The sequence below is a fragment of the Myotis myotis genome, unplaced genomic scaffold (assembly GCF_014108235.1).
Source record: "Myotis myotis isolate mMyoMyo1 unplaced genomic scaffold, mMyoMyo1.p scaffold_m19_p_6, whole genome shotgun sequence".
NCBI classification, from domain to species: Eukaryota; Metazoa; Chordata; class Mammalia; order Chiroptera; family Vespertilionidae; genus Myotis; species Myotis myotis.
Window position 1 is genome coordinate 86,890,426 of NW_023416368.1, and position 25,875 is coordinate 86,916,300.

The following is a 25,875-nucleotide window of genomic DNA, read 5'->3' on the forward strand; positions in this document are numbered from 1 at the left end:
GCACAAAAATTTGTGCACTCGGAGGGGAGGTCCCTCAGCCCAGCCTGTGCCCTCTTGCAGTCTGGGACCCCTCAGGGGATGACCACCTCCTGCTGGCTTAGGCCTGCTCCCTGGGGGATTGGGCCTAAGCTGACAATCAGACATCCCTCTGGCAGCTCGGAAGCCCTCGGGGGATGTCCACTTGCCAGCGGGGAGCAGGCCTAAGCTGCAGTCTGACATCCTTAGTGCTGCTGAGGAGGCGGGAGAGGCTCCCACCACCACCGCTGTACTGGCAGCTGGCAGCCTGGCTTGTGGCTGAGCAGAGCTCCTCCTGTGGGAGCGCACTGACCACCAGGGGGCAGCTTCTGCATTGAGCATCTTCCCTCTGGTGGTCAGTGTGTGTCATAGTGACCAGTCATTCCCAGTCGTTCTGCTGTTAGGGTCAGTTTGCATATAACCCTTTTATTATATAGGATAGAGGCCTGGTGCACAGGTGGGGGCCGGCTGGTTTGCCCTGAAGGGTGTCCTGGATCAGGGTGGGGGTCCCACTGGGGTGCCTGGCCAGCCTTGGTGAGGGGCTGATGGCTGATTGAAGCTGGTCACACCCCCTTCAGGGTGGGGGTTCCCACTGGGGTGCCTGGCCAGCCTGGGTGAGGGGCTGATGGCTGTTTGCAGGCTGGTCACATCCAGGTGGGGGTCCCCACTGAGGTGCCTGGCCAGCCTGAATGAGGAGCTGATGGCTGTTTGCCGACTGGTCAAGCCCCCCCCCCTCCAGTGGGGACTCTCACCCCATCGAGGTTTGGCCAGCCTGGGTGAGGGGCTGGTGGCTGTTTTCAGGCTGGCCAAGCCCCCTGGCGATGGAAGCTCCCAGCCTCTCCTTTTTTTCTTTCTTTTTTTTTTTTTTTGTTGTTCTGGGATTTATTTCCCTTCTATAATTAAAACTTTGTTGCCTTCAGTGGAGCTCAGAGCTGGCCAGGACGTGAGGGATAGAAGCTTGGCTTCCTCCATCACTGGAGCAACCAAGCCTCCGGTTCACTCCAGCTCCGTGGCCACGGCCGGCTGAAAGCAGGTATCTGGGGTTTATTTATCTTCTATAATTGAAACGTTGTTGCCTTCAGTGGAGCTCAGAGCCAGCCGCAGCAGGTGGGAAGCTTGGCTTCCTCCATCACTGGAGCAACCAAGCCTCCTGCTCGCTCCAGCTCCGTGGCTGCCGGCCGCCATCTTGGTTGGGTTAATTTGCATATAGTCGCTCTGATTGGCTGGTGGGCGCAGCTTAAGGTGTAGCGAAGGTATGGTCAATTTGCATGTTTGTCTTTTATTTTATAGATATATATATATAATGTTTAAGAATCATCCAATGACCCTGGTCAACATGGCTAAGTGATTAGAGCACTGGCTCGCAAACCAATGGGTTGGGGGTTCAATTCTAGTCAAGGGCACATACCTGGGTTGCAGGTTCCCCATCCCAGCTGAGGTGCACTGGGGTAGCAACCAATTGATGTGGCTCTCTCACAGTGATGTTTCTCTCTCCTCTCCACCCCCTTCCATTCTCTCTAAAATCAATGAAAAAAAATCCTCCAGTGAGGATTAACAACAAAAAAAAAACATACAACAACAACAAAAAAGAATCAACCAATGAATGCATAAATAAGTGGAACAACAAATCAATGTTCCTCTTCCTTCCTTCCTTCCTTCCTCCCTCCCTCCCTCCCTCCCTCCCTCCCTTCCTCTCTGTCTCTCTAAAATCAATCAATAAAAAATATAACTTGCCCTGACCAGTTTGGCTCAGTGGATAGAGTGTCAGCCTGTGGACTGAAGGGTCCCAGGTTCAATTCCAGTCAAGGGCATGTACCTTGGTTGCGGGCACATCCCCAGTAGGGGGTGTGCAGGAGGCAGCTGATCGATGTTTCTCTCTCATCGATATTTCTGACTCTCTATCCCTCTCCCTTCCTCTTTGTAAAAAATCAATAAAATATATTTTAAAAAAAAAAATATATATATATATATATATATAAAACTTTTTTTAAACTGGGGAAAGCCATTTCTTTATTTAAAAAAGAAATCCTTAACAACAGAGGTACAGGAACAGATACTCTAAGTTCTGAAAAACTGCACTTTCTTATTTGCAGGACACAGAGGCAAGAGCAGTCAACGTCCAGACCTCTCAATGATCTGACCTGAGAGACCACTGCAATAGTAAGCACTGCTTCAACCATGATAACTGAGCCTCAGGAAGAGAGCCAGTGGCCCATTCCCCAGGCTATGAGCAGAAATGGCTGCAGCCCGACAACCAGACTCCAGTGTGTGGCATCCTTCGGGGAAATGCGTCCTTACCCTGAGTATCTAAGCTGGACATGGCAGCAAGGAGAAAAGCTAACCCCACCCCACCCCCCACCAACCCCCCACCACACACAAACAAGCATGGGATAGCTACAGGGCACGTCCTCAGGAAAGGTGCTTCTTGCACCAAGCCTCAGTCCCCGGAAGAACTAAGGAAACACCAATGATGAATTGTGGAGGATTAACCTTGGCCCTCCATCACTGTGGCTCATTAATTTCTCAAAGGCAGAGCTATCCAAGGTGGTCTGACCACCACCAGGACTGCCTGTTGAGGTTAATTCAGGTTGCAACACCTCCATCCAGGCCTGGCTATGGCTACCCTAGCACCTATTGTCCAGCACCTATTGACCAAGACTAGTGCAATAAGGAAAACCTGGCATCCAATTGTCCCAAACAAAGAATACAATCCAAAAATCAGAATAAGAAAGGCTGCTGGGCCTGGCTGGTGTGGCTCAGTGGTTGAGCATCAACCCATGAACCAAGAAGTCACTGGTTCAATTCCTGGTCAGGGCACATACTGGAGTTGCAGGCTCAATCCCCAGTAGGGGTTGTACAGGAGGCAGCCTATCGATGTTTCTCTCTCTATTCCTCTCACTTCCTCTCTCTCTAAAGATCAATAAAAACGTATTTTCTTTAAAAAAAGAAGGCTGCTGGCTCCCACAGCTGCCACATCTGTTCAAAACCACCTTCAAACTGCACTATCAGGACACTGGCAAGAACCTGATGACAGCCGAAACCGGTTTGGCTCAGTGGATAGAGCGTCGGCCTGCGGACTGAAGGGTCCCGGGTTCGATTCCGGTCAAGGGCATGTACCTGGGTTGCGGGCACTTCCCCATTGGGGGATGTGCAGAAGGCAGCTGATCGATGTTTCTCTCTCATCGACGTTTCTGACTCTCTATCCCTCTCCCTTCCTCTCTGTAAAAAATCAATAAAATATATATTTAAAAAAAAAAAAAGAACCTGATGACATCCATGCCCTGGGACAAGGTGGCAACCCAGAAAGATGTGGCTCCGGAGCAGCGATGTCAGTGCCAATGGTGCCCACCTGCCACAGACTCGTATTAGCTCTCCTGGCCACAGCAGCCTTCCCTTCAGCCAAGGGTGACTCCACAACCCTGTGTGTCGTCCTAACTCTCAAACACCCAGCTTAGGCATGACCATAAAGCCCAGTGTGTGATGGCATTTATGCCACAGCCAGAATCAGGAAAGATTAACAGTGTCCCTCCCCACCCCAACCAGGCACAGGGGGCAACCTACATCCTTCCCATACCTGACCCCTTGCCTGGCCCTCAACACTGCCCCAGCACAGGTCTCCCTGCCTCTAGGCCTGCCCTCTCTGACCATTCACCCCCAAAGGCCAGAACCCGTCTCTCCCAGGCCTTGATTGCAACACCTGCAGCCTCCTACTCCATTCAGGATGCCCAGGGACACAGAGGTGCCCCTCACCACACATCAGCGCCTCTGCACAGCACTCAGGACAGGGACACGGCTCTGTGCAACAAGGAAGTCTAGGATCAATGCAGTGCTGGAGGATAACCTGTTAGGCTCCACACTGCAAAGACTTAGCCACTAAAGAGTAAAGCTTACCACTGTAATAAAAAACAGAGCTTACACAGTGTCAGGGAAGACGTGATACCTAAGACTAGAGGCCCAGTGCACAAAATTCATGTACAGGTAGGGTACCTAGGCCTGGCTGACAGGGCTAAGTGGGGCCTTCCAGCTGCCTGCCGGGGCCTTCATTCCGCACTGCCCCCTGGTGGCCAGCGCACGTCATAGCAAAGGATCAAACTCCTGGTCTCCCAGTTGAACTCCCAAGGAAACACTCTGCATATTAACCTTTTATATATATAGACTAGAGGCTCGATGCACGAAATTTGTGCAAGAGCAGGCCTTCCTTCCCCCAGGTGCCAGCACTGGCTTTCCTCTGGCACCTGGGACCCAGGCTTCCCTGGCAGCCCCGGCTTCATCCAGAAGGTCATCAGGAAGGATGTTCGGCCTAATTAGCACATTACACTTTTATTATTATAGATTATACAAGTACATCAGTGTGGTAACACAGTGCCTGGACACAAGACATAGCAAGTGCCAAGGGCCAACAGTAGCCATGGGAATAGAGTATTTAGTTATTTTGCCAGTTTTCTACACTAAGCTATACTGCTTTTATAGTAACAAGAAATAAATCCCTGACAGAGTAATTCAGTTGGTTTGAGTGTCGTCACAATATGCCAAAGTTACAGGTTCAATCCCAGTCAGGGCACATACTAGAATCAACCAATGAATGCATACTAGAATCAATCAATGAATACTAGGTGTACCAGTTAATAATGTGGATTTTTTCAATAGATGGAGTTACACATATATTGATATATATGCGATTTGATATGTATATTATGTTGTATTGACAGCAAGCTTCAAAACTTCGTATGTCAAATTTGCTGAAGGTATTAACATCATAGATATTTTTACGCTTAAAAATGTCGAATTTCGCCCTGACCAGTTTGGCTCAGTGCATACAGCGTCGGCCTGCAGATCGAGAGGTCCCGGGTTCGATTCCGGTCAAGGGCATGTACCTTGGTTGTGGGCATATCCCCAGTGGAGGGCGTGCAGGAGTCAGCTGATCGATGTTCCTCTCTCATCAATGTTTCTAACTCTCTATCCCTCTCCCTTCCTCGCTGTAAAAAATCAATATTTTTTTTAAAAATGTTGAATTTCATGCCAAAAAAATAGCATTTGCGGGAAGTTTTAATTCATTACTTTATTTTGAAGAAAAAGTTATCATAGACTTCCAGAAACTTCTCAAGATACTTGTGAACGCTGGTTTAAACGCTTTAAAAGTGATATTTGGATGTGAAAAACAAACAACGTCCAGGTCAACCGAAAAAGTTTGAAGACCAACAATTACAAGCATTACTGGATGAAGATGCGTGGGAAACTCAAAAACAACTTGCAGAAAGAGTAAACGCTCAGCAAACAATTTCCGACCGCTTACAGCAATGGGAAAGACTTTAACCCCCTGAGTGACAACCAATGTCCTAGGAACTATGCTAAAAATTGCCAAGGCATTTTTGCTGATTTTACAGCAGTTTAGAAAAAAAATTATGAATCGCAAGTAAATGAAGTTACATATTCAAAAACTTAAGGAAACCTTTACTACATTTGTTTTCATCTTTGACATATATTGTTTGCTGATTGTATTATAAAACACTAATAGAAAAAAAAAATTGCCGATAGCGCTCCCCGGCACTCTAGGGGTTAAAGGAAGGAAAATGGGTGCCACATCAATTGAACGAAAGACAAATGGAAAACAGAAAAGTCATCAGTAAAATGTTGCTTCAACTGCACGAAAGAAAGTCTTTTTTACATCGAATTGTGACTGGTGATGAAAAGTGGATTTATTTTGAGAATCCCAAATGCACAAAATCATGGGTTGATCCAAGTCAACCATCAACATCGACTGCAAGGCCAAATCGCTTCAGAAAGAAGACAATGCTCTGTGTTTGGTGGGATCAGGAAGGTGTGGTGTATTATGAGCTTCTAAAATCAGGTGAAACCGTTAATACTGATCGCTACCGACAACAAATAATCAATGTGAACCACGCTTTGATCGTGAAACAACCAGAATGTGCCAGAAGACACGGCAAAGTAATTTTGCTTCATGATGACGAACCATCACACACTTTAAAACCAATTAAAGACACGTTAAAGGATCTTGCCTGGGAAGTATTAACCCACCCACCCCCCCACCCCCTTTTCACCAGATCTTGCTCCTTCAGATGACCACTTGATCCAATCAATGGCACATGCGCTTTCTGAGCAGCACTTCAAAACGTAAGAAGTGAAAAATTGAGTCTCGGAATGGTTTGCATCAAAACAAGAAAAGTTCTATTGGGATGGTATCCACAAATTACCTGAAAGATGGGGGAAATGTGTAGCTAGCAATGGACATTACTTTGAATAAAGCACTTTTGATGTTTCTCTTGAAATTATCATGTTTTCTTTGATTACATAATCTGCCATTATTAAACGGTACACCTAGTACATAAATAAGTGGAACACCATATTGGTGTCTCTCTCTCTCTCCACTCTCCTCCCTTTTTCCTTTCCTTTCCCTCCCTCCCTCTCTCTCTCTCTCTCTCAAATCTATTTTTTAAAAATCAACTTTCTACATGTGTCACTTTTAAACAGGGGTTTGGTGAACCCATGAACTTCACAAACATGTGGGACTCCCTTTCCAGAGTCCCCTGACCAGGTGACTCAGCCAGGGCCTGGAGGGACCAGGCCCAAGAATATAATTAGCCTCAGACTCCATGCAGCTACTTGGTGTGGGGACAGGAGAGCTCCCCACTGAACAGTTAATGTGGACACCAGCTTCTTTATTAAAATGTGAAGTGACAAAACAACCACAAGACATGGCTGTCCATATCACTCACTTGTTTGGGGGGGACCGGTTATTCTCAAAAGCGTTCCTTTGTACTCAGCTGGCATGGCTCAGTGGTTGAGTGTCGACCTATGAACCAGGAGGTCATGGTTCGATTCCCAGATTCTAGGTCAGGATACATGCCCGGTTGCGGACTCACTCCCCACTGTAGGGATTGTGCACAATCCGATCCAGGAGGCACCCGATCAATGATTCTCTCTCATCATTGATGTTTCTCTCTCTCTCCCCCTCTCCTTTCCTCTCTGAAATCAATTTTTTTAAAAAGTATATATATTTTTAAAAAGTGTTCCTTTGTGCTCTGGGGTGACCGCAGAGCAGCCACATATCACTGGAGATGAGATCTTCTGGCTGTGCAGCTCAAACCAAGAAGAAAGTGATAAAGGCAGAGAGAGTGGGGAGTGAGGCCCTAAAAACCAAGGACAGGGGAGGCCAAACCCCGAAGGCACAGAATGGATTGCCAGCTGCGCCTTGCCAGGCCGAAGGGACAGGGCTCCTGCCACAGAGAAGCGGATTCCCCAAACAGGGTCCGCTCCAGCCCAGAGCCACGCACACAGAGAGAAGTGGCCTTGTTTTTCAAGAATTCATCAGGGATGTCACAATCCTGGAGTGATGTCAAAACTGCCTCAAGGGTTATGAACTCTGGCCTTGAAGATGAGTCAACAGAGGGTGGGTTTCAGAGAGCAGCCTGCTGTTTACACACAATCCCCTTGGAGATCTGCATGCAGTTGGAAGGCTAGTCAAGGGTTGTGACAGCAGGCAGGCTGGCTCCTCACAGAGCCTTACTGCTTCCAGCAGAAACCACCAGCACTCACCCGGTGCCCAGAACGCTCCCCCTCTTCAGCATCTATGAGACATAAGCATTCTGAGAGGGACTCACTCCACCCAAAACCATCCAGTGCCCACCTTGAAACACACAAGCAAACTGAACCCTCATGGCTCCCCGCCCACAGGACCCAGCACAACCCTTCAGAGGGGGTATTCTGATTCCGCCTTTGGGAGATTCCTTCCAGGGACTCCACCTCCCAGAGTCTCCACCCATTTCTTCACCACTCCACCAAAGGGCTGATGGGACCAGAGGAAGTAATGTGTACAGCTTGGGACAGGTTACTTTCATCTTCAGACTTTCTTGGGGGAGGGGGCACAAGACAGACCCAGACAGCAACCCCAGGCATTTGCAGGGCCACTCATGTTACCAACACTCACAGGAGCCTGAAACACTGGCATTTTAACTAGGACTCTAGACCACCATGGGACTCCCTTTCATAGCTGTGTCCCAGTGGCTCAAGATCCCTCCCAACTTGCGTGGGAACCTGGGCCAATGAGGACAGTCTAAGTGACCTCGGGCATGCAACAATGCTTCCCAGAGCCCAACTGCCCCCAAAGCACAGTGGGAACAGGAAGCCAGCCCTTCTGCCACTGTTGTGAAGAACAAAGTGGTTTACAGGGGCCTGGCCCACAACCAGGAGGGGCAGTGCCACCTAGTCCTAAAGGTGGGCCATCTGTAAAGCAGACAAGGCTAGCAAGAAGCTCCCCTGATAGGGCCAGTGGGGCACCCCCCAGAAAGGGGAGCCAAGCCTGCCTCCCAGAGCTTTACTGTGGGAGGGGAACAGAAGCTAAATTAAGGCTCCTCCTGCCACTGGTGCCGGGCTGACATCCACGCAGCCGCTCCCTGAGCAGCAGCGAGCAGCACCCGGCACAGCTCCAGAACAGTCCAGGAGTATTCACTGCAGGCCTCCTGTACTTCCCCTTCCCGAAGACAAAGTCCTGCAGCCACCTTCTACAGCTTACTGCCCCCGGGCCCCCCATGACCTCCCCAGCCCCTTACGTCTCAAGGCCTGTGCACCTAGTTTTCCTGGACCCCTCACCCAGCAGACCTCAGCTGTGGCATCTCCTAGAAGCTCCACTCTCAATCACCACCTTTTCACATCACCTGTCCCTATGCCATCATGTTGCCCCATTTTACTTCCTTCCTGACACTGACCACTAACAAGTTCTTCGTGTTGATTTCTGTGCTACCCTGTTCATTATGTCTCTTGCCTCTAGAACAGTGGTTCTCAACCTTGGCTGCACATTAGAATCACCTGGGAATCTTTTTAAAATCCTGATTTCTGGGCCTCATCCTCTGGAAATTGTTTCTTTGTTACTAATTTGTGTCCTCACTCCATAACAAAGAAACAGAATTTTTGGAGGATGAGGCCCAGAAATCAGGATTTTAAAAAGATTCCCAGGTGATTCTAATGTGCAGCCAAGGTTGAGAACCACTGCTCTAGAATGTCAGCTCCTGGCACTAGGGCAGCCGTGGGCAAACTACGGCCCGCGGGCCGTATCCGGCCCGTTTGAAATGAATAAAACTAAAAAAAAAAAAAAAGACTGTACCCTTTTATGTAATGATGTTTACTTTGAATTTATATTAGTTCACACAAACACTCCATCCATGCTTTTGTTCCGGCCCTCCGGTCCAGTTTAAGAACCCATTGTGACCCTCGAGTCAAAAAGTTTGCCCACCCCTGCACTAGGGGCATGCCTTGGTCACTTGTGAATGTCCAGCTCCTCAGCCGTGGATTGTGTCCACACTTCCTCAGTCTTCTCTCCCAGAAGTAACCCATCACAGCAAAAAAGGAGATCCACAGGAGTAGCTCCTTCAGGACTCACTTGAATTTTTATATTCAAGGAGAAACTGCATGAAGCCCCAAGTCTGGGTGGCTGGTGGCTGTGTGTATTACCACATCTTCACCCTCCACCAAATTCCAGGCAGGCCACTAGGTCTGCACAAAGGCAGCTCAGAGTTCAGATCCTGCTGGAGAGAGAAATTTCAGGGACTTCTACGGGAGCTGCTCCAACAGCTAGGATTACAGGAAGTTCCTGTCAGTCCCCTGCCACTTCTGAATTTGTACAAGCCTCTTCACAATTAAAAAGTAAAAACAAAAATCCTCTCCACAAATTGCCACTGGCAAACCATTTAACCACAGCACGAGAGAACAGGAAACTCTAGACACTATTAACAAAGCTGTGCACCTAAGGTTTTGTTAATAACCAATACACTGTTCTGGTCACACAAACAAGTTCTTCAAGTCGCCTTCCCCATGTCCAGCACCCAAAAGCACCAAAAGCACCTGAGTCGCTCTCATTTTAGCCCAGTCTAGCACATTGCCCAATGGGTATGATTCAATACAAAAATTGCCAAGTCACTTAAATTTCCAGACAGCTTCTGAGAAAAACACAGGTTTGGGTCCCCCGAATTTTAGCCCAGGCAGCCAAGTTGGCCAGGATGGCTTGAAGAAGCTCTTTGAGGGAGTCCCTCCTAGCGACCGACTCTAACGTACACAGCTGGGCTCCATGTGGAACCTGCCTGAGTCTGCAGTTACCTTCACCCTCACAGGAGGAAGATCTAGCTTTAGTGAGGGGATGTAACCAACACCCTAAATTAAAAATAGCTGCGTGACAGCATGAGGTGAATGCACAGGCTGGCCTTCCGGAGGACCCATGGATCCAGCAAGGGCAGCATGACAGGGAAGGCGGGGCTCCTAACCCACAGTGACCAGGTACCAAGTTCACCTTATTTACATGACTCATGAGCTCTCCCACAGCTGCCTCTAGGAAGTCTGCCTTCCTGCAGGACAAGTCACTCAGGATGGAATTCTGCAGCGAAGGGAGGCTCAGGCCAACCACTGTGCCCCTACCTCCTCCTTCTTCTCCTCCTCCCCAAAGGAGTGCCTCAGCCTCACCTTGAGGGATCTTTCTGACAAGATGAGAATTCGCTCTTACAAAAAAGATCAGGTTCCCCCATCTATTAAGGGGAAACAGCCATCAGAACAGGAAGAAAATTGCCCAGAGAGGTGGGAAAAAGCACGGGAAGGGTGGGCACCTGGGAAAGAACAGGGGAAGAAATTCCCAGTCTAGCTAATGGTGCTGAACAAGTCCCGGGCAGGAAGAAAGCCACATTCCTTCCTAGTTAGTCTCTCTCCACACCCGCCCAAGGCCCCCTCACCCCTGGTACACACAAGCACTCACACCGACGGGGGCCTCCTCAGCCACTTCTGACTACAAGCCCCCGCTTTCCAGGCAGGAGGCAAGGAGCTCCTAAACCACTTCGCCGCAGGACCTGACCGCTGGGCACCTGCCACTTCTGTCCTAACACAGACTGAGTGCCATGACACAAACAGAAATGGGAAGAAGCAGGTCTGACCACAGTCCCAGCTGTGCCCCGAAGTCAGGCCTGAAAGAGAGTGCACAGCAGCCTCTTCCCCACCCCCTGCCCCAGGCCAGGTGGCAGAACTGAAACATCTTGAACTTCCCCAGATGGGCCCAAATGGACCCCTGAGAAGTTCAAAGCCAGCAGCCAGGTGCAGCGGCCGGAGCCCCCTCCCAGGTGCCCACCACCGGCTCCCAGCCCACATACACAGCTTCTTCCCCACAAAACACTTCCACTCTCGGAAGGAGGTCTAAAGAAACAGGGTCACCTGGGGGAGGGGAAGCGGAGAGGGGGTAGTTTCAGAAAAACTATCAATATCTACCCAAATTTCGCTTCCCAAGAACCCAGAGTGATCCCAACTCCAGCGGCCTCACTGGAAAGACTCGAAGACGGCGCCCCCACACAAACGGAACGGGACCCCACAGGTGCCTCTCTGACCCATCCTAGTGAGGACTCTGACGGAGAAGCCGCAACCCCACCCCACCGCTCTCCCCGGCCCAGGTGAACAGGTAAGTTCTGGGTGGACAGGAAAGGGTCCCGGACGCCTCCAGGTGCCACACAAACGCCCCCCTGGGTCAGGCGCGCGAGTTCCGGCCCCTCCGCCGGCCTGGGCCTATCGCCAGTGTCGCCTCCCGGGACCAAGGAGGAACGTGATTCTCGCACCCTGCCGGCCAATGGATCCACAAACAGCACCCCGAACTCCGGACCCCGCGCCCCGAGGCCCGGACGCCGGGCGAGGGGCACGCGAGGCCGGCCTGCACCCCGACGTCCCCGACGGCCACACCGCTCACCTGGCTGGCGCGGTAGGTCTCAAAGGCTCTCAGGGCACTGTCGGTGAGCTTCACGTGAAACACGGACACCTTGCTGCTGTCGCTCACCCGCCCGCACGACAGTCCGTAGCTCTGATCCTCCTTCAGTGCCGCCATCTTGCGACCATTGCTACCCGGCCCCCCTTCCCGGCTCCAGAGCGGGCGCGCCGGCCACGCCCCGCCCCGCCGCCTGCTGACGTGCTGCATTATTCATGAAGCGCTGCCCACGCCCTCTTCGGATCCAGCGAAGTTTACCGACGACGCCACACGGCCGGCCGACGTGCTGCATTATTCATGAGACGCGGCTGGCCACGCCCCTTGCAGCCCTCACGAAGCCCGTAAGTCACCGCCCCGACCTTCTGCATATTTATGAAGGCGGGGTGGCCCACCTCAGGGGCGCACTTCCGCTCCTAGACTCCGCCCCGACACGCGCATAAGTCCATAAATATATTATTCATAAGTTTGACTCAACCAGGCGCGTCGAAGTCCCGCCCCACCAGCCACTGATGTGATGTATTATTTATGAGGTCTGTTTGGCTTCTGATGAGTCTTAATAAGTGGAGGGGGCGGGGCCTGCGCAAAACACGTGGAGGGCGGGCCCAGCAGCTGGTCGGGTGGGTGGGCGTGGCCATGCAAACCAGCGCGCGTTGAACGCTGGGTTGGACAGGTAGGGTGTAAGGTAAGTGGATAGGATTAGACCTCCCACCTTTACCCTTAGGGCTTTAAGGGGATTAGGAGAGCCGGTGAACTTCGTTCATGATAAGAGATAAAATCTTTTAAGGGATAAATTTTGAGGTGAGAGGAAGGTGAAGTTCAGGGACCTTCTGTATGTCCCTGCCAAAGTGATCCCCATGAGCTCTGACATGGTTGTCCAGCTCCCCCATTTTTAAAAAAAGTTTTACATGTTACAAAATTAATCCATTTAAAGTGTAAAATTCAGTGGCATTTAGTATATTTACAATTTACAATTCTGTGCAGCCACTATCACTTTAATCACCCAAAAAGTAAACTCCATACCAAGGCACTCCCCACTGCCCGCTCCCCAGCTCCTGGCAAGCACTAATCTGCTTTCTGTACCTATGGATTTGCTAAGTCTGGATATTTCCTATCCATAGAATTATACATGTGACCTTATGTGTCAGGCTTCTCTCAGCATTGTTTTTGAGCTTCATCCATGTTGCAGCCTGTATCAGTGCTTCATTCCTCTTTATGGCCAGGTAATAATCCATTGTGTGGATTGACCATTTTGTTTATCTATTATCTGTTGATGACATTTGGGTTGTTTCCACTTTTTCACTATTATGAATAGAGCTGCTGTGAGCATTCATGTAGAAGTTTTTGTGTGGATAGATGTTTTCCCTTCTATACCTAGGAGTGAAATTGCTAGGTCATTTGGCAATTCTGTTTAACTTTTCAAAGAACTGCCAGACTGTAGTCCATAGAAACTGCCATTTTATCAAGCTCTCATTGCACAGATGGGGAAACAAGGCTGAAGACAAGTGCTAGCTTGTCCAGGAAAGCTCCTGCTGGGCTCCTGACCTGTGGAGAGCTCTGGAGTAGTTTGCTTTCTCCCTTTAATTACAGATGGTAGTCACAGGATGAAGATTTTGAGGTGAGAGGAAGGTGATGTTCAGGGACCTTCTGTATGTCCCTGCCCAAGTGATCTTGTTAGTTCTAGGCCAGCACTACCATTCATTTACTCCCTTGACCATGAACTGCTGAGGATCTGTGCTCAATGCTTGGCATCCATGACTGCCTTCAGGGATGGATACAGTGGTTTGCACCCATCAGCTAGATGAGAAAACTGAGGCTTGGAGAAGTAAAAGAATTAGCAACACTGCAACCATGGGCTGCACTGCTTGGTAACAAGCATTTCTCCACTTTATACTCACTACCCCAGAGCCTCCCAGCAGGACCCCAGGGACAATAGAGGAATCACCAAGCATTGGTATATTATCCAAAAGTCTCTAAGAACTAGGTCACCCAAGAAATTGAAAGCCAGTACATCTCTTTGGAGTAGCCCCTTGACACATCCTCTACCTAGGAAGCTCACTGTAGAATCTCTAGCCCTAATATTGACTATGCTGCTGTCAGCTCACTGTACTACAGACCCCTCCATTATTGGTCTCAAAGAAGCACCCAATTAGGTCCCATCCAGGTCCCTGTTTTTAGTTAACAGAAATAAGACAGGACTAGGTAATAGGCATAGGAGTGTGAACTCCTGGGCACTCTAGGCACATCACATCACCCCAGTACCCAGTAACACAGGTCTGCTGTGGCCCAAGAAGAGACCCAATCCTCCCCACGCCCACAGCTCTGGCCCAGCCCTAAGTGGCAGTGAAAGCAGGCGGAATGCAGGATGGGAGGCTTTATTTCACTTGGGGGGTTGGGCGGAGCCTAGATAGAGGGCAGCAGGCTAGGCAGGAGGGGCTGGTAATTGTACAGGAACTGGATGGGGGAAGGGCTGCCCTGAGGCCTTGGGAAGGAGAAACTGAGGCAGGCCCCTGTTGAGACCTAACCCAGGGGGGAGTGGGAGGATAGGAATTGAGTCTGGAGGAATAAGGGCCCCCTCCTTCCCGGCTGGACATGGGGCCTGGGCCCTGCCTCATTTCCTCCTGTAGGGCCTCAGTCCCTCCTGCTCACTGGGCCATGCAACCCTCAAACCTCACTGTCCCTGCCCCAGAGGAGGGGGCTAGGCCAGAAAGGGTAGTGGACAGGGAGCCTGGGAGAGTTAGGGAGCGCGGGGTGGGGTCCACGGTGCTCAGAAGGGGTAGCAGCCACCTGGCAGTCAGTTCCTGGCAGCGATGACCACAGAGAGAGCCACGCCCCCCAGGGCAACAGCAGTTGCTCCAAACAGCCACTTCCATGGGATGGACTGTAGATAAAGGGGAGGGAGGAGGTGGCTGGAGGGCAGTCAAGACTGCTATCTTGGGCCTCAGGTACCAACACGACCCACACAGGCCTTGCACTGCCTAAACATGCATTTCCTGCCTCCTAGCAAACTCCTACATGTGCATCAGAACTCAAGCTAAATTTCACCTCCTCTGGGAAACCTCCCCTTCCCCTCTGGAAGAGCCATCACTCCCCACCCCAAATCCTACATGTTGTGTTCCACCTTCTGCTTTGACCCAGGTCACATGGGACTAGGGCCTGTGTCCCCACTATGGTCCAGCACAGCCCAGGTGACAAGGACATCAATGTTTGCAAGATGAAGACACTCTCTTTACGTAGTCTACTCTGCCCTTCCACAAGAAGCCTCCCTGCCTCCAGCCCCAGCTCACCCAGGCACCCTTGCCAGGACACTTAGCAGGCAGCCGGCTGGGGTTGCCCAGCATTTTCCGGTACAGGGCGGTCTCTGTGCTCCGCTGGGCCGCGTGCTTTTTCACTAGCTTCGAGAGCTCCGCGTGGATCGTCTGGGAGAAGTGAGTGGTGGTTGGGTTAAGAGCATGTGGCAGCAGCAGCCAATGTGGCCACCATCACTGGCACTGTGCCCTTCTGGTGCCCTGGGTCACTCTGGGATTGGGACCACTGGAACACAAGGGTTCCATCTGCCCCTCTCTGGGTGTCAGCAAACTGGGGACTGCCATCTCCATGCCTCTAGGGAGCCCGTGGTCGGAGCAGAGCACAAGGTTCTGGGAGAAAAGCTGGGACATTGGCACTGGCCACGCTGATAGCACCCTTGGCTTCTGGGATCCCATGTTCAGGATGAGCCTATGTAGGGGTCATAAGGGTCTCAGCAAGCTGGCTGGGGCCCTTCAGCCACCGCCCCTTCCCAGGTAGAAACACAACAGGAAAAGCCACAGCAAGAATGATAAATGGCCCAGCTGGTGTGGCTCAGCAATTGAGCACTGACCCAGGAACCAAGAGGTCACCGGTTTGATTCTTGGTTCGGAGACATGCTCAGATTGCATGCTTGATCCCCAGTAAGGGGGTGTGCAAGAGGCAGCTCATCAGTGATGTTTCTCTCTCATTGATGTGTCTATCTCTACTCTTCCTCTCTCTCTAAAAATCAACAAAAAATATATTTTTTTAAAAAGGACAAAGGGCAGATGACAGAAGGGACTTCCCAGACAAGCCATAGGGCAAGTTCCCAAAGCACCTGTTCTTCTCACCTTGTTGGAAGGTTCCAGCTTCAGGGCTGCCCTCAGGATGGGTATGGCCTCGCTGTACTCCCCTTGCTGGGCCAGCACCTGTGAGAGAAAGTAGGTGGCATCACTCTGGGCCCTAGGCCATGCTCTCTTTTTTTTTGCATTGACAGTAATTTCCAGAGCGTGCCATTTTATTTCAGTCATATAGAAGAAGGCCCTTGTTTTTAGGAAATGGGTACTGATGTGTTTAGGTGGGAGTTATCACCGCAGCTAATTCATCCTTCAGGGAGAGTCGGGGGGTTGGGGGTACACACATACACAGAGGGAGAGGAAAGGTGACATCTGCTGAGTCTCCGTAGATGGGCGTCCCTTTAGTGTATCTTCAACTCGTTGGTTTGACATTTTTTTTCAAAATAAAAAAATTGATTGCCTCTTGGCTACTGCCTTCCGCCCCCAAAGCAGGGATCTTGTCTGTTTTGCGGACCGGCACTGGGACCCTGGATGCTCTGTACTTGCTCGCGCCTCTGGAGCCCCACTGGCAGAGGGGAAACTGAAGCAGGGGAAGCAGCTTGCCCGCGACCACATGGCTGACGCGCGGCAGACCCTCACGCGGGTTGACGTGTTCCACGCCGCAGCACCCATACCCCGCCCTCGGGTGCCCGGCTCCCGGCCCTTCGCCGGGCAGGGCGTCCTCGGGACAGTCCTCCCTGTCGTCCATCTCACGCCCCAATCTCCCTAGGCCAGTGATGGCGAACCTTTTGAGCTCGGCGTGTCAGCATTTTGAAAAACCCTAACTTAACTCTGGTGCCGTGTCACATATAGAAATGTTTTGATATTTGCAACCATAGTAAAACAAAGACTTATACTTTTGATATTTATTTTATATATTTAAATGCCATTTAACAAAGAAAAATCAACCAAAAAAATGAGTTCGCGTGTCACCTCTGACACGCGCGTCATAGGTTCACCATCACTGCCCTAGGCCATGCTTTCTTTCATGAAACCCTACTCCACCAGGCTCCTGACCACCCTGACAAGTCCCAAATCTATCCCCAGGGATCCAGTTACCTCATGCTATGCTCCTGAACCCTCAGGCTCTAAGAGCACCCCCATTGAATTCAGTGTTGTCCCCCTAACCTTCTCCTTTCCTGAGTGTCTGTCTTGGCCTGTACAGGAGACCTGGTCACCCTCTTATCTACTCCTCCCTCACCACCTTAACTGGACATTTCCAAAGTGATGATTCAGAACCAGCATGTGACTCAAGCCAGCCAATGAGATCCAGCCTGAAATATGCTAATGCCACTGGGAAGCTGGTTGTTAAGTGGCAGGGATGCAAGCCTGCAGCTTTTGGGGGAAAAGAGGGAGCATCTTGGTTGCTCCCAAGAGAGGAGCCTACCTGAGAGGGCACCCCACAGCAGACACAGTATTCCCACAACATTGCCAATGCCCGGATCCAACCCTGCCTGAACCCAGCCACAAGGGACTTGACTGTGTCACAAATCAAGTCCTCCTTTTGCTCAAATCTGTTTGAGTGAGTTTGTCACCTCCAACCAGCAAATCTAAACGTGTGATCTACATGAGCAGACAATCCCATGGCCACCAAGAGGATTATAAACCCCTGAAAAATTAGAATAACATCATCTTCTCCACATTTCTATGGAAAACTCTACACATAGCAAGTGCTTAAAAAAATGCCTCCTGAAGGGAGGGTCTGCTCAGGTCTCTCACAAACACGCTAGGTGGCCCAGTGCTTGCTTGCACCCGTTTTCTCAGCTAACTGCTAAAAGGTGCTGAAAAATCCCTGTTCTTCCCCATCCAAGGTTGCTGTGAGAATGAACAGATGGAGACAAAAGCAATTACAGTAAAGTCCATGCAGGCCAAATTCTCTCCTATGGTCCACCAGCACCTACTGTGTGCCTAGCCCTCTTTGCAGGGTTAGAGATTTAGTGAGTGAGACAGATGAAATCTCCACCTCCTAGCAGAGGAGATAGACAAGAGGTTTGCCCCCTCCATGTGCTGATGGCAATGTGGGAAATATGAAGACAGGCGGGGGGGGGGGGGGGGGCCAGCAGGGAGGGCTTCCCAAAGAGGTGACATCAGAGCAAAGATCTTAAGAGGGCAAGGGAACAGCCATGGGGGTACCTGCAGTAGGAATGTCTCAGGCAGAGGGAATTACCTGTGCAAAGACATAGGGCAGGGGTCCACAAACTTTTTAAACAGGGGGCCAATTCACTGTCCCTCAGACCGTTGGAGGGCTGGACTATAGTTTAAAAAAAAAACTATGAACAAATGCCTATGCACACTGCACATATCTTATTTTGAAGTAAAAAAACAAAACGGGAACAAATACAATATTTGTATTTGCATGTGGCCTGCAAGCCATAGTTTGAGGATCCCTGGCATTGGGTAATGAGGCTGAACAGGATGGAGAGAAGCAAGAGGTGAGGTGGAAGGTGCCAGCAGAAGGAAGATCAGACGGCTCAAAGCCCCAAGGGCTGCAATAAGAACTCGGCTTTTGGACCTAGCCAGTTTTGCTCAGTGGGTAGAGCATCAACCTGCAGACTGAAGAGTCCCAAGTTTGATTCCGGTCAAGGGCACGTGTCTGGGTTGCGGGCTCAACCCCCAGTAGGAGGTGTGCAGGAGGCAGCCGATCAATAATTCTCTCTCATCATTGATGTTTCTATCTCCCTCTCCCTTCCTCTCTGAAATCAATAAAAAATATACTAAAAAAAAAAAAACAAAACTCGGCTTTTGTTCTGAAGGGAGCCATGGAGGACTGTATGCAATGAGCAGTCACCATTGGGCCACAGGGAAATGTGTGGGAGCCTAAGGCTTGGGTTCACGTCTGGCCTCAGTCAATGAATTGCTGTGACTCAAGTCATACCTCTGCACCTGTGTGGGCCTTAGCTTCTCTATCTGCCCTTTTCAAATCCTGGATTCAGAACCAGTCCCACTGGTCTGGGTCCAGGGAGCCAGCCTGCCACCTGCACCTGTGGCCTGTGGCCCACCACCCATGGCCCACCTTGCCCTTGCGGAAGAGCGCCTTGATGTTGTCAGGCTGGTGCTCAAGCACGAGGCTACAGGAACGCAGCGCGGCCCGGTAGTGGTCTAGCTTCAGCTGCGAGGCTGCCAGGTTGTTCAGACACTTCACCTTCAGCTGCAGAAGCTGCTCCTCCTCCTCAAATGTCATGTCCACTGTGGGGGAACAGTGCTCAACCATGGCAGCCATTACCATACCACCAGCCCCTCACAACCACCTGCCCACTACGTGACCTGGGACAAGGCCACCCCTCTGCACCTGGTGTTAGAGGAGAGTAGAAAGGGGTCCCAGTCATGGGAAGTCACTCCTGGGGGATCTGAAGTCTCCCTGGCTTCAGTCTCCCCATCTCCGACACAGGCCAAGACTGCTCCGCCCTCAGGGCAGTGCCAAGGAGTCTATAAAACGGAGCCTAAGCCCTAACCGGTTTGGCTCAGTGGATAGAGCGTCCGCCTGCGGACTGAAGGGTCCCAGATTCGATTCCGGTCAAGGGCATGTACCTTGGTTTCGGGTGCATCCCCAGTGGGGGATGCGCAGGAGGCAGCTGATCGATGTTTCTAACTATCCCTCTCCCTTCCTCTCTGTAAAAAAATCAATAAAATATATTAAACAAAAACAAACAAAAAACGGAGCCTAAGTAAATCAGAGGCTTAACCCCAGGCATGTAGAGGGATGTCATCTGCAGTCACCCATGCCCCCATGTATACCTGCATCCTGTGACATCCCATTGATCTGGGATCTACCACAGGGCTGGAGTGGACCCTAGCCTAAAGAGGTTAGGGACAGTTGAGAATCTATCCATATTCTGGAATATTCTACAACACTCGGAGTCTCAGGTCCTCTGTGGCTTGAGGTTCCTGGCACTAGCAGACAGACACCTTTACAGGGGAGGTGGCGGGGGGTCACCTTTGGCGCTGGAAGTAATGGCCTTGATGGCGAGGTCATAGGAGTTGGCAGCCAGCACGAAGTCAGCCCGCTGGTAGTGAGCATTGCCGCACTCCCGCTTCCGGTTGGCCAGTGCCACACGTTCCTGCCCTGTGAGCATCTCCAGGTCAGGTCCATCCACAGCTGTCTTCAGGGTCACCTCCAGGCACAGGGCAGCATGAGGGGGGATGTATGGGCTCCTGCTAGGGGATGGGGCACGGGGAGCACTCAGACCTGGCAGCCACCATGACGGCACCCCAGACACACTGGGCAAGCTTGAGAGCAGAAAAGACCTCAAGTCCTAGAGCTGGCCCTACTCATTAAAACATAAGGAAAGTAACTCCTGCCACCCTTGAGCTATGACTTGGTGAGTCACACACCTACCTCCTCCCTCCCCCAATGGGGACCCCTGCAGCAGCAGGTTCTCACCTGCCTTGGGGGCCATAGCAGTACTTGGAATCAGCAGTGACCATAGCAGTCTCCCCCACATCCATGAGTGGGACACTGAGATCCAGGGCCTGGGTGTGCAAAGGTTATGAGGGTCAGGTGGGTCCAGGTGCAGCCTGAGCCCCCCACCTAGCCATCGATACCTTGACCTTCATTACTCCCTCCATTCCACCTCTAACCTACCCCACCCTGCCCAGACCCCAACCCACTCCCACCTGGATGACGTCACAGTCACCCAGTGTGAACACCAGTTCTGGCTCCTCCTGCACCCGTGTGCCGTTCTCCAGTGACGTCTGCAGTTGCACTGTGACCACCTGGCCCTTGGCCGGGCGACTTGAGCCAGGTGGGCCTGGGACCAGCGTCTTCTTCCTCAACAGCCCATTCCCTGCCGGGGACCGAGGACAAGCAGCCTGTCACTGGGCAGCTCAGATGGGCACCTGCTCTCCACGCCCCTTCCTCCCCAACCCCCACTAACTCCACCCATCCCCAGAGTGGCCCAACACCAGGACAGAAGCTGAGCTTTGAAAGACTGCCCTGTCACTTCCTAGGCAGGTGACCCCACACCTCTGGGCTTCAGTGTCCCAGTGGTTTAGAATATTCTGGAATATTCTATAATGTTCCAAATTTGTGTGCTGCTCCCCAACTTGTACATGCCCCAGCATCCAGCCTAAGAACCACTGATCTAGTGGATGCTGGGGAAGCCTGTATCTTGAGGTTTTGGGGTATTCATGGTGGATGTGCTGACAGGGTCACAAGCACTGCCTCTCATCGAGGGAACTTTGGGCAAATCACAGCCCCTCTCAAGGCCTTGGTTTCCTTGTCTAAAAGCCTGAATTCTGACCTCAGAACACAGCTGATTGTGAAGAGGAGCAAGGCAGCTCCTACTCTCAGTAGAGAGAAGCTGCCCAGACTCTAACATAGCCAAGAAAGCTGTGTAACCTTGGGCAAGCGCCCTCACCTCTCTGACTCTGTTTTCCCGTCTGTAAAACATGGGTATGGTAGGAATTAAATGACAGGGCTGTTGTGAGGATAAAGTAAAATGTTGCACGGGCCTGGCACAGAACCAGTGGACAGTCAATATTACCTGGTGTTGTTTTCAGCAGTAGTAACATTTTTATCATCAGTGGAGGTGACATTAGTAACAATGCTATTTAATCAATATTAGTATTGTTTTATACTATTGCTTTGGTGTCAGTATAAATGGTAGTAGTAACGACGACGTCTTACTCCTATTTGTGTGGTGCTAACATTATTTAACATGTTAAATATCAGTACTAGTAGCAATACATTTCTCTAGCTTCCAGAGAAATGTTGCTGAGATGGGGTCCATGATGGGGACACTTGTGTGGATTCCCCAAGTCCTCTCTTGAAAGACTTCTCTGAGCAATTATAATGCTGATGAATACCGTGAACAAGACAAAGAAATAAACAACAAATTGGGATGGTCCCCAGATCTATGTGATCTCAGGACACATTTTCCAGGGGACAGGTAGGTACTTATGAGACAAATGCCAAGAAAAGAAGCTGTGGAGGCTGGGAGCTGCTGGCGCCTGGTGTGCTGTGCTGGCTGTGTGACCCTGGACGGGTGACTCAGCCTCTCTGAGCTGGTGTGTGTGTGAGAGAGAGAGAGAGAGAGAATAAAAGGGCTTCATAGACATGAAACATCTCACACAGCTGCCTGTGTCTGGCAATCACCGTGGTTACCACGTTTTACTTCCAACCTACTTCATGGCAGAGGTGGGGAAATGAAGCTCAGGGTAGAAGGTTTGGGCCAAGATCACTCCTGAACTGCAGCTGTCTGGGCCCTGTGGGTCAACCCAAGCCACCCCTGCACCTTACCCAGGATGTCCAGCCACTCGTCCGGGACTGGAGCAGGCTCGGGCTCAGGCTCCATGGCAGCCAGGAACTCTCGGGCCAGGGCCCCTGGCTGTTCAGGCTCCTCCAACGGGGGCTGTCCCATGTCTTCTAGTGGTCGCAGCTCACTCAGGTTCTCCTCTTCTTCCTCCTCGCCCTCTGTATCTTCCACCCCGTCTAGCACTTCGAAGTCCTCAAGCGGAGGGACCCCAGCAGGCGGTGGGGCCGCAGGCTCAGGGCCCATGGTGGAGGGCTCAGCACAGGATGCCATGCTGCTGGGGGGATGGGAACTGGCCCTGGTGGGGGGAATGGATGGGAATAAGAATCCCACCCAGCCACTCAAATCCTCCTGTACATCCATTCTCCACACTGTGAGTCACTTGCTATGTGACTCAGGGGCTTCAGGCCTCAGTTTCCTCATCTTCACAGTGGGTAGAGCAACAGCCCTGGCTTGTCCAGAGGATTTAAGGACCCAAGCATCAAGCCTGAGCATCAGGCTCAAACACAGTTAACTATTATTAGAGCTAAATAATATTTAATATTTATAAACACCCCGGGAAGTAGGAAACATACCCCCACATTTTGCAGAAAAGGAAATTGAGGCCCAAAGGAGCAAAGCTATTTGCCCAAGGTCACAGAGCAAGCCAAGTACAGGGGTAGGATTTGAACCTGGGGCTTTATCTGATTAAATGCCCAGAGAAGATGCTGGGTGGTTTTCAGGTGAGCAATGCCTGAGGTCTTGGGGAGACTATTTTTAGAGCCCAAGAGAAGGAGAATTGAATCTTTACCAGGGCTCCCCATCTTCAGCTGCCCCTTCTCCTAGAGGGAGCTCCTGCTAACTTCCCACCACCCAGAAACCCAAGCCTTTTCCTTCCATACTCTGAACCTTGACCCAAACTCTTCCTGGGAGCCGTTTCTCTTCTCCTCAGGCCTCATGACTACCCTCTCAAAGTGGCCTTTATTAAAAAGGAGTGATGATCCTCACCGCATTCTACACCCTCTTCCTTGGGCCATCAAGGCTGTCCCCCTCCCCCAGGCCCTAAGCTCGGAGGTGGTACAGCCTGGTCATTCTAATTCACAGCATCCTCTATCCCTCCCCAGCCCTCACCTGCCTGCTCCGGCCGGGCTTGGGCCCCTTTTCCGAGACCCTCCCAGCTCCTACCCCCACATCCCCTATACCCGCACAAATCGCCCTCCCCCATCCAACCACCGCTCCCAGTCTGGGCCAGCTAACCCCACAGCCATCCTATCGCCCCGCAAACATGCCTATGTTCCCAGACGCCCCCCCCCCCCCCCCGCCTCTAGATCCCATAACACCCTACGCCTTCCAAACACCCCCTGCGCGGGCCTGGCCCACCGGCAGCCCCTCACCCAGGCCCCCAACGCCCCAGGCTTGTTTGACGCCACCAGGCTGAGTCCTCGACCCCCCCCCACGCGAACCCCTCAAGCGCCCCTGGCTCTGCACGTCTCTGCCAGCAAAGCCCCCCTAACACTCCTCGGATCTCCAAGGCCCCGACCCCCGCTGCCCCCGCCTGGCCGCGCCCCCTCGGTCACTCCGACCCCCCGCACACCCCGGCTCGACTCCCCCGCGGCCCTTCGCCCCGCCCCTCGGCTGCAGCCCCCGCCGCGCCGGTCCCCGACTGGCCTAGGGCCCGGCCAGCCCTCCCGGCCGGCGTGGCCCCGCCAGCGCCCCGGGACACGTGCCTCCGGTTCCGGGACCCCCTCTTGGGGTCCTGCGCCCCCCTCCCCGCCCCCAGCCGCGGCCGCCGCGCCTCGGGAACTAGGCTCAGACGCCCGGCCCCGCCCACACCGTGCCCATTGGCCACCACCGCCGCCACTACAGCACCCATTGGCCCAAGCGCACGTCCATCTGGAACGCAGGCACCGCCCCCTTCCTGCTTGTTTCCGCGAGACGTTCTTAAAGGGGCCGAGGCCGCCGCGCTACCGGAGGGGGGCGGGGCGGAGGCGCTTGGCTCTGAACCAGTTTATTTGCGATTCAGCGCTTTGCAACCTGCGCGATTCACCGCTCCGGTGTAAGCTTCGTACCGTCCATCTGCGAAATGGGGTTAAATACCCCAATCTATGCACTCTCACCTTGGGGGCTGTTAGGAGGAAAATAATATTTCTTTAAAGAGTTCTGCAAAAACACACCCTTAAGTCCTAGTTATGGATGTAGACCCGAGGCCCTGACAGGGAAAGACGTGCTTAAGGGTACACATCACACACACACACACACACACACACACACACACACCGCTACGCTGCGTAGTCTGTTTAATCCCCAAAAGGTTGCCTGGTGCATACCGGAGTTATGTCTAGGTGAGCGACTGAGTGAGCACGGCCGCTGGAGGTAGTTGCTCCTCCCTGCACCCTCTGCCATTTGGTGATAAAGGTGTCCACTTCCCAGGGCGAAGGTGGCTGCCTCGATTAGATGGGTTTTTATGGATCTTGTTTTGAAAGGGGGAGGCACTTACTCCTCCTCGCTCTATTTTCTTTCCTTCCTAGCTTGTTCTTTTGCTTCTGACCCCCTCACCCATATCTGCTCCTTCCTAGGAGGAATTTTGCTTCTTTTGTCCCATCTTCTTTAATGATGCCTAGCACCGTTAACAAATCATTAAATAAATGAGTGAGACACTGGCTTTGGAAGTAGGTGACACTGGAGACAGTAACTGGCTTTGGGTGGTAACTAACTTGTTAGATCAGAGCTTGGAAGTCACCTCATACAGGAAACCCGACCAGATTTCCCCAAAGCAAGGCCAGGTGCCGGGATTGGCTGTTCTAGCATGCTGAACCTCCACTTCATAACTGACTTCTGTCTGTGCCATCACTTGGCCTTACTTCTGCTTCACCCACTAGACTGGAAGACCCCCAAAGTCTGGAAAGGGCCTGTAGTTTCTCATTATCTTAGCCCTGAGGCCTATACGGCACATGACACAAAAGGAGGGGAAAATAATTGTGGAAGGAAGGAAGCAGGCTGGCCAGCCAGAAGAGGTGGGAGGGTAGCAGGGATATGTGAGAAACTGTATGGAAAGAATAGCAAATAAACACTGAGCCAGTCCCAGCCCTGTCCATTTCTGTACTTCAGTGTTTTTATCTGTAAAGCAGAATCATCCACCCAGCCCCAACTCTGTCACAGGGACTGGTGGAAATGTAGTAAATAATACTAATACATGAAAAACTAAAATAAACAAATATAACCTAATAACAACAATTATAACAGGAATAATGGCTGACACTCAGGTATCACAGGTATAGGCAAACATTCTATATTCTACATGTATTTAATCCTCACATTAGCCTTATGAGACAAATACTAGTACTCTTGATATTTGGAATCCATGTCATTGGGTGCAGAGTTGCAATCTTCATATCTTCCTGGTGAAAGGAACTTGTGATTGTTGTGATGTGCCCTTGTTAACTCCATGCTTCTTGCCTTAAGAGTGGATTTTTTCTTTTTCTTTTTTTTTCTTTTTTTTTTTTTTAAATATATTTTATTGATTTTTTACAGAGAGGAAGGGAGAGAGATAGAGAGCCAGAAACATCGATGAGAGAGAAACATCGATCAGCTGCCTCCTGCACATCTCCCACTGGGGAAGTGCCCCCAACCCAGGCACATGCCCCCGACCGGAATCGAACCCGGGACCCTTCAGTCCGCAAGCCGATGCTCTATCCACTGAGCCAAACCGGTTTCGGCAAGAGTGGATTTTTTCTGATATTAATATTGCACACCTGTTCCTTCTTGGTTCATTTTTTAAAAATATATATAT

The 25,875-nt window shown here is 51.4% G+C and overlaps 2 protein-coding genes across 7 annotated transcripts in view; both read right to left on the minus strand.

Moving 5' to 3' along the window:
- ELL (elongation factor for RNA polymerase II) overlaps nt 1-12,017 on the minus strand; it is a 70,162-nt gene extending 58,145 nt beyond the window's left edge. The window contains exon 1 of one of the 2 annotated variants that reach the window (XM_036311731.1): nt 11,741-12,017. In XM_036311731.1, the coding sequence (XP_036167624.1) occupies nt 11,741-11,965 (225 nt within the window). In that variant the 5' untranslated portion in view covers nt 11,966-12,017. The remainder of the gene's footprint in view (nt 1-11,740) is intronic. The other variant, XM_036311730.1, reaches the window with a different exon arrangement.
- Nucleotides 12,018-14,111: 2,094 nt separating this feature from the next.
- On the minus strand, nt 14,112-24,522 carry FKBP8 (FKBP prolyl isomerase 8). Of its 5 annotated transcripts, none has more exons than XM_036311753.1 (9): nt 24,413-24,522; nt 22,094-22,404; nt 20,470-20,639; nt 20,237-20,325; nt 19,790-20,010; nt 18,869-19,041; nt 15,871-15,948; nt 15,040-15,171; nt 14,547-14,633 (listed from the first exon to the last, which is right to left on the minus strand). In XM_036311753.1, the coding sequence occupies exons 2-9, from the start codon at nt 22,377-22,379 to the stop codon at nt 14,547-14,549; spliced, it is 1,236 nt and encodes a 411-aa protein (XP_036167646.1). In that variant the 5' UTR covers nt 22,380-22,404; nt 24,413-24,522. The 5 variants fall into 5 exon arrangements, with proteins under 5 accessions (XP_036167644.1, XP_036167643.1, XP_036167646.1 ...); XM_036311754.1 differs by having other exon boundaries at nt 24,363-24,438; XM_036311752.1 differs by lacking the exon at nt 24,413-24,522 and adding an exon at nt 23,813-23,928.
- Between the last annotated feature and the right edge of the window lie 1,353 nt (nt 24,523-25,875).

Coding starts and splice junctions, on each gene's coding strand:
- FKBP8 (XM_036311750.1), bottom strand. CDS start 22,379: ATGGCATCCTGTGCTGAGCCCTCCACCATGGGCCCTGAGCCTGCGGCC. Junction 15,949..18,868: donor CGCTCTTCCGCAAGGGCAAG/GTGGGCCATGGG, acceptor TTTCTCTCACAG/GTGCTGGCCCAGCAAGGGGA. Junction 14,634..15,039: donor GTCCTGGCAAGGGTGCCTGG/GTGAGCTGGGGC, acceptor CTTTATCTACAG/TCCATCCCATGGAAGTGGCT.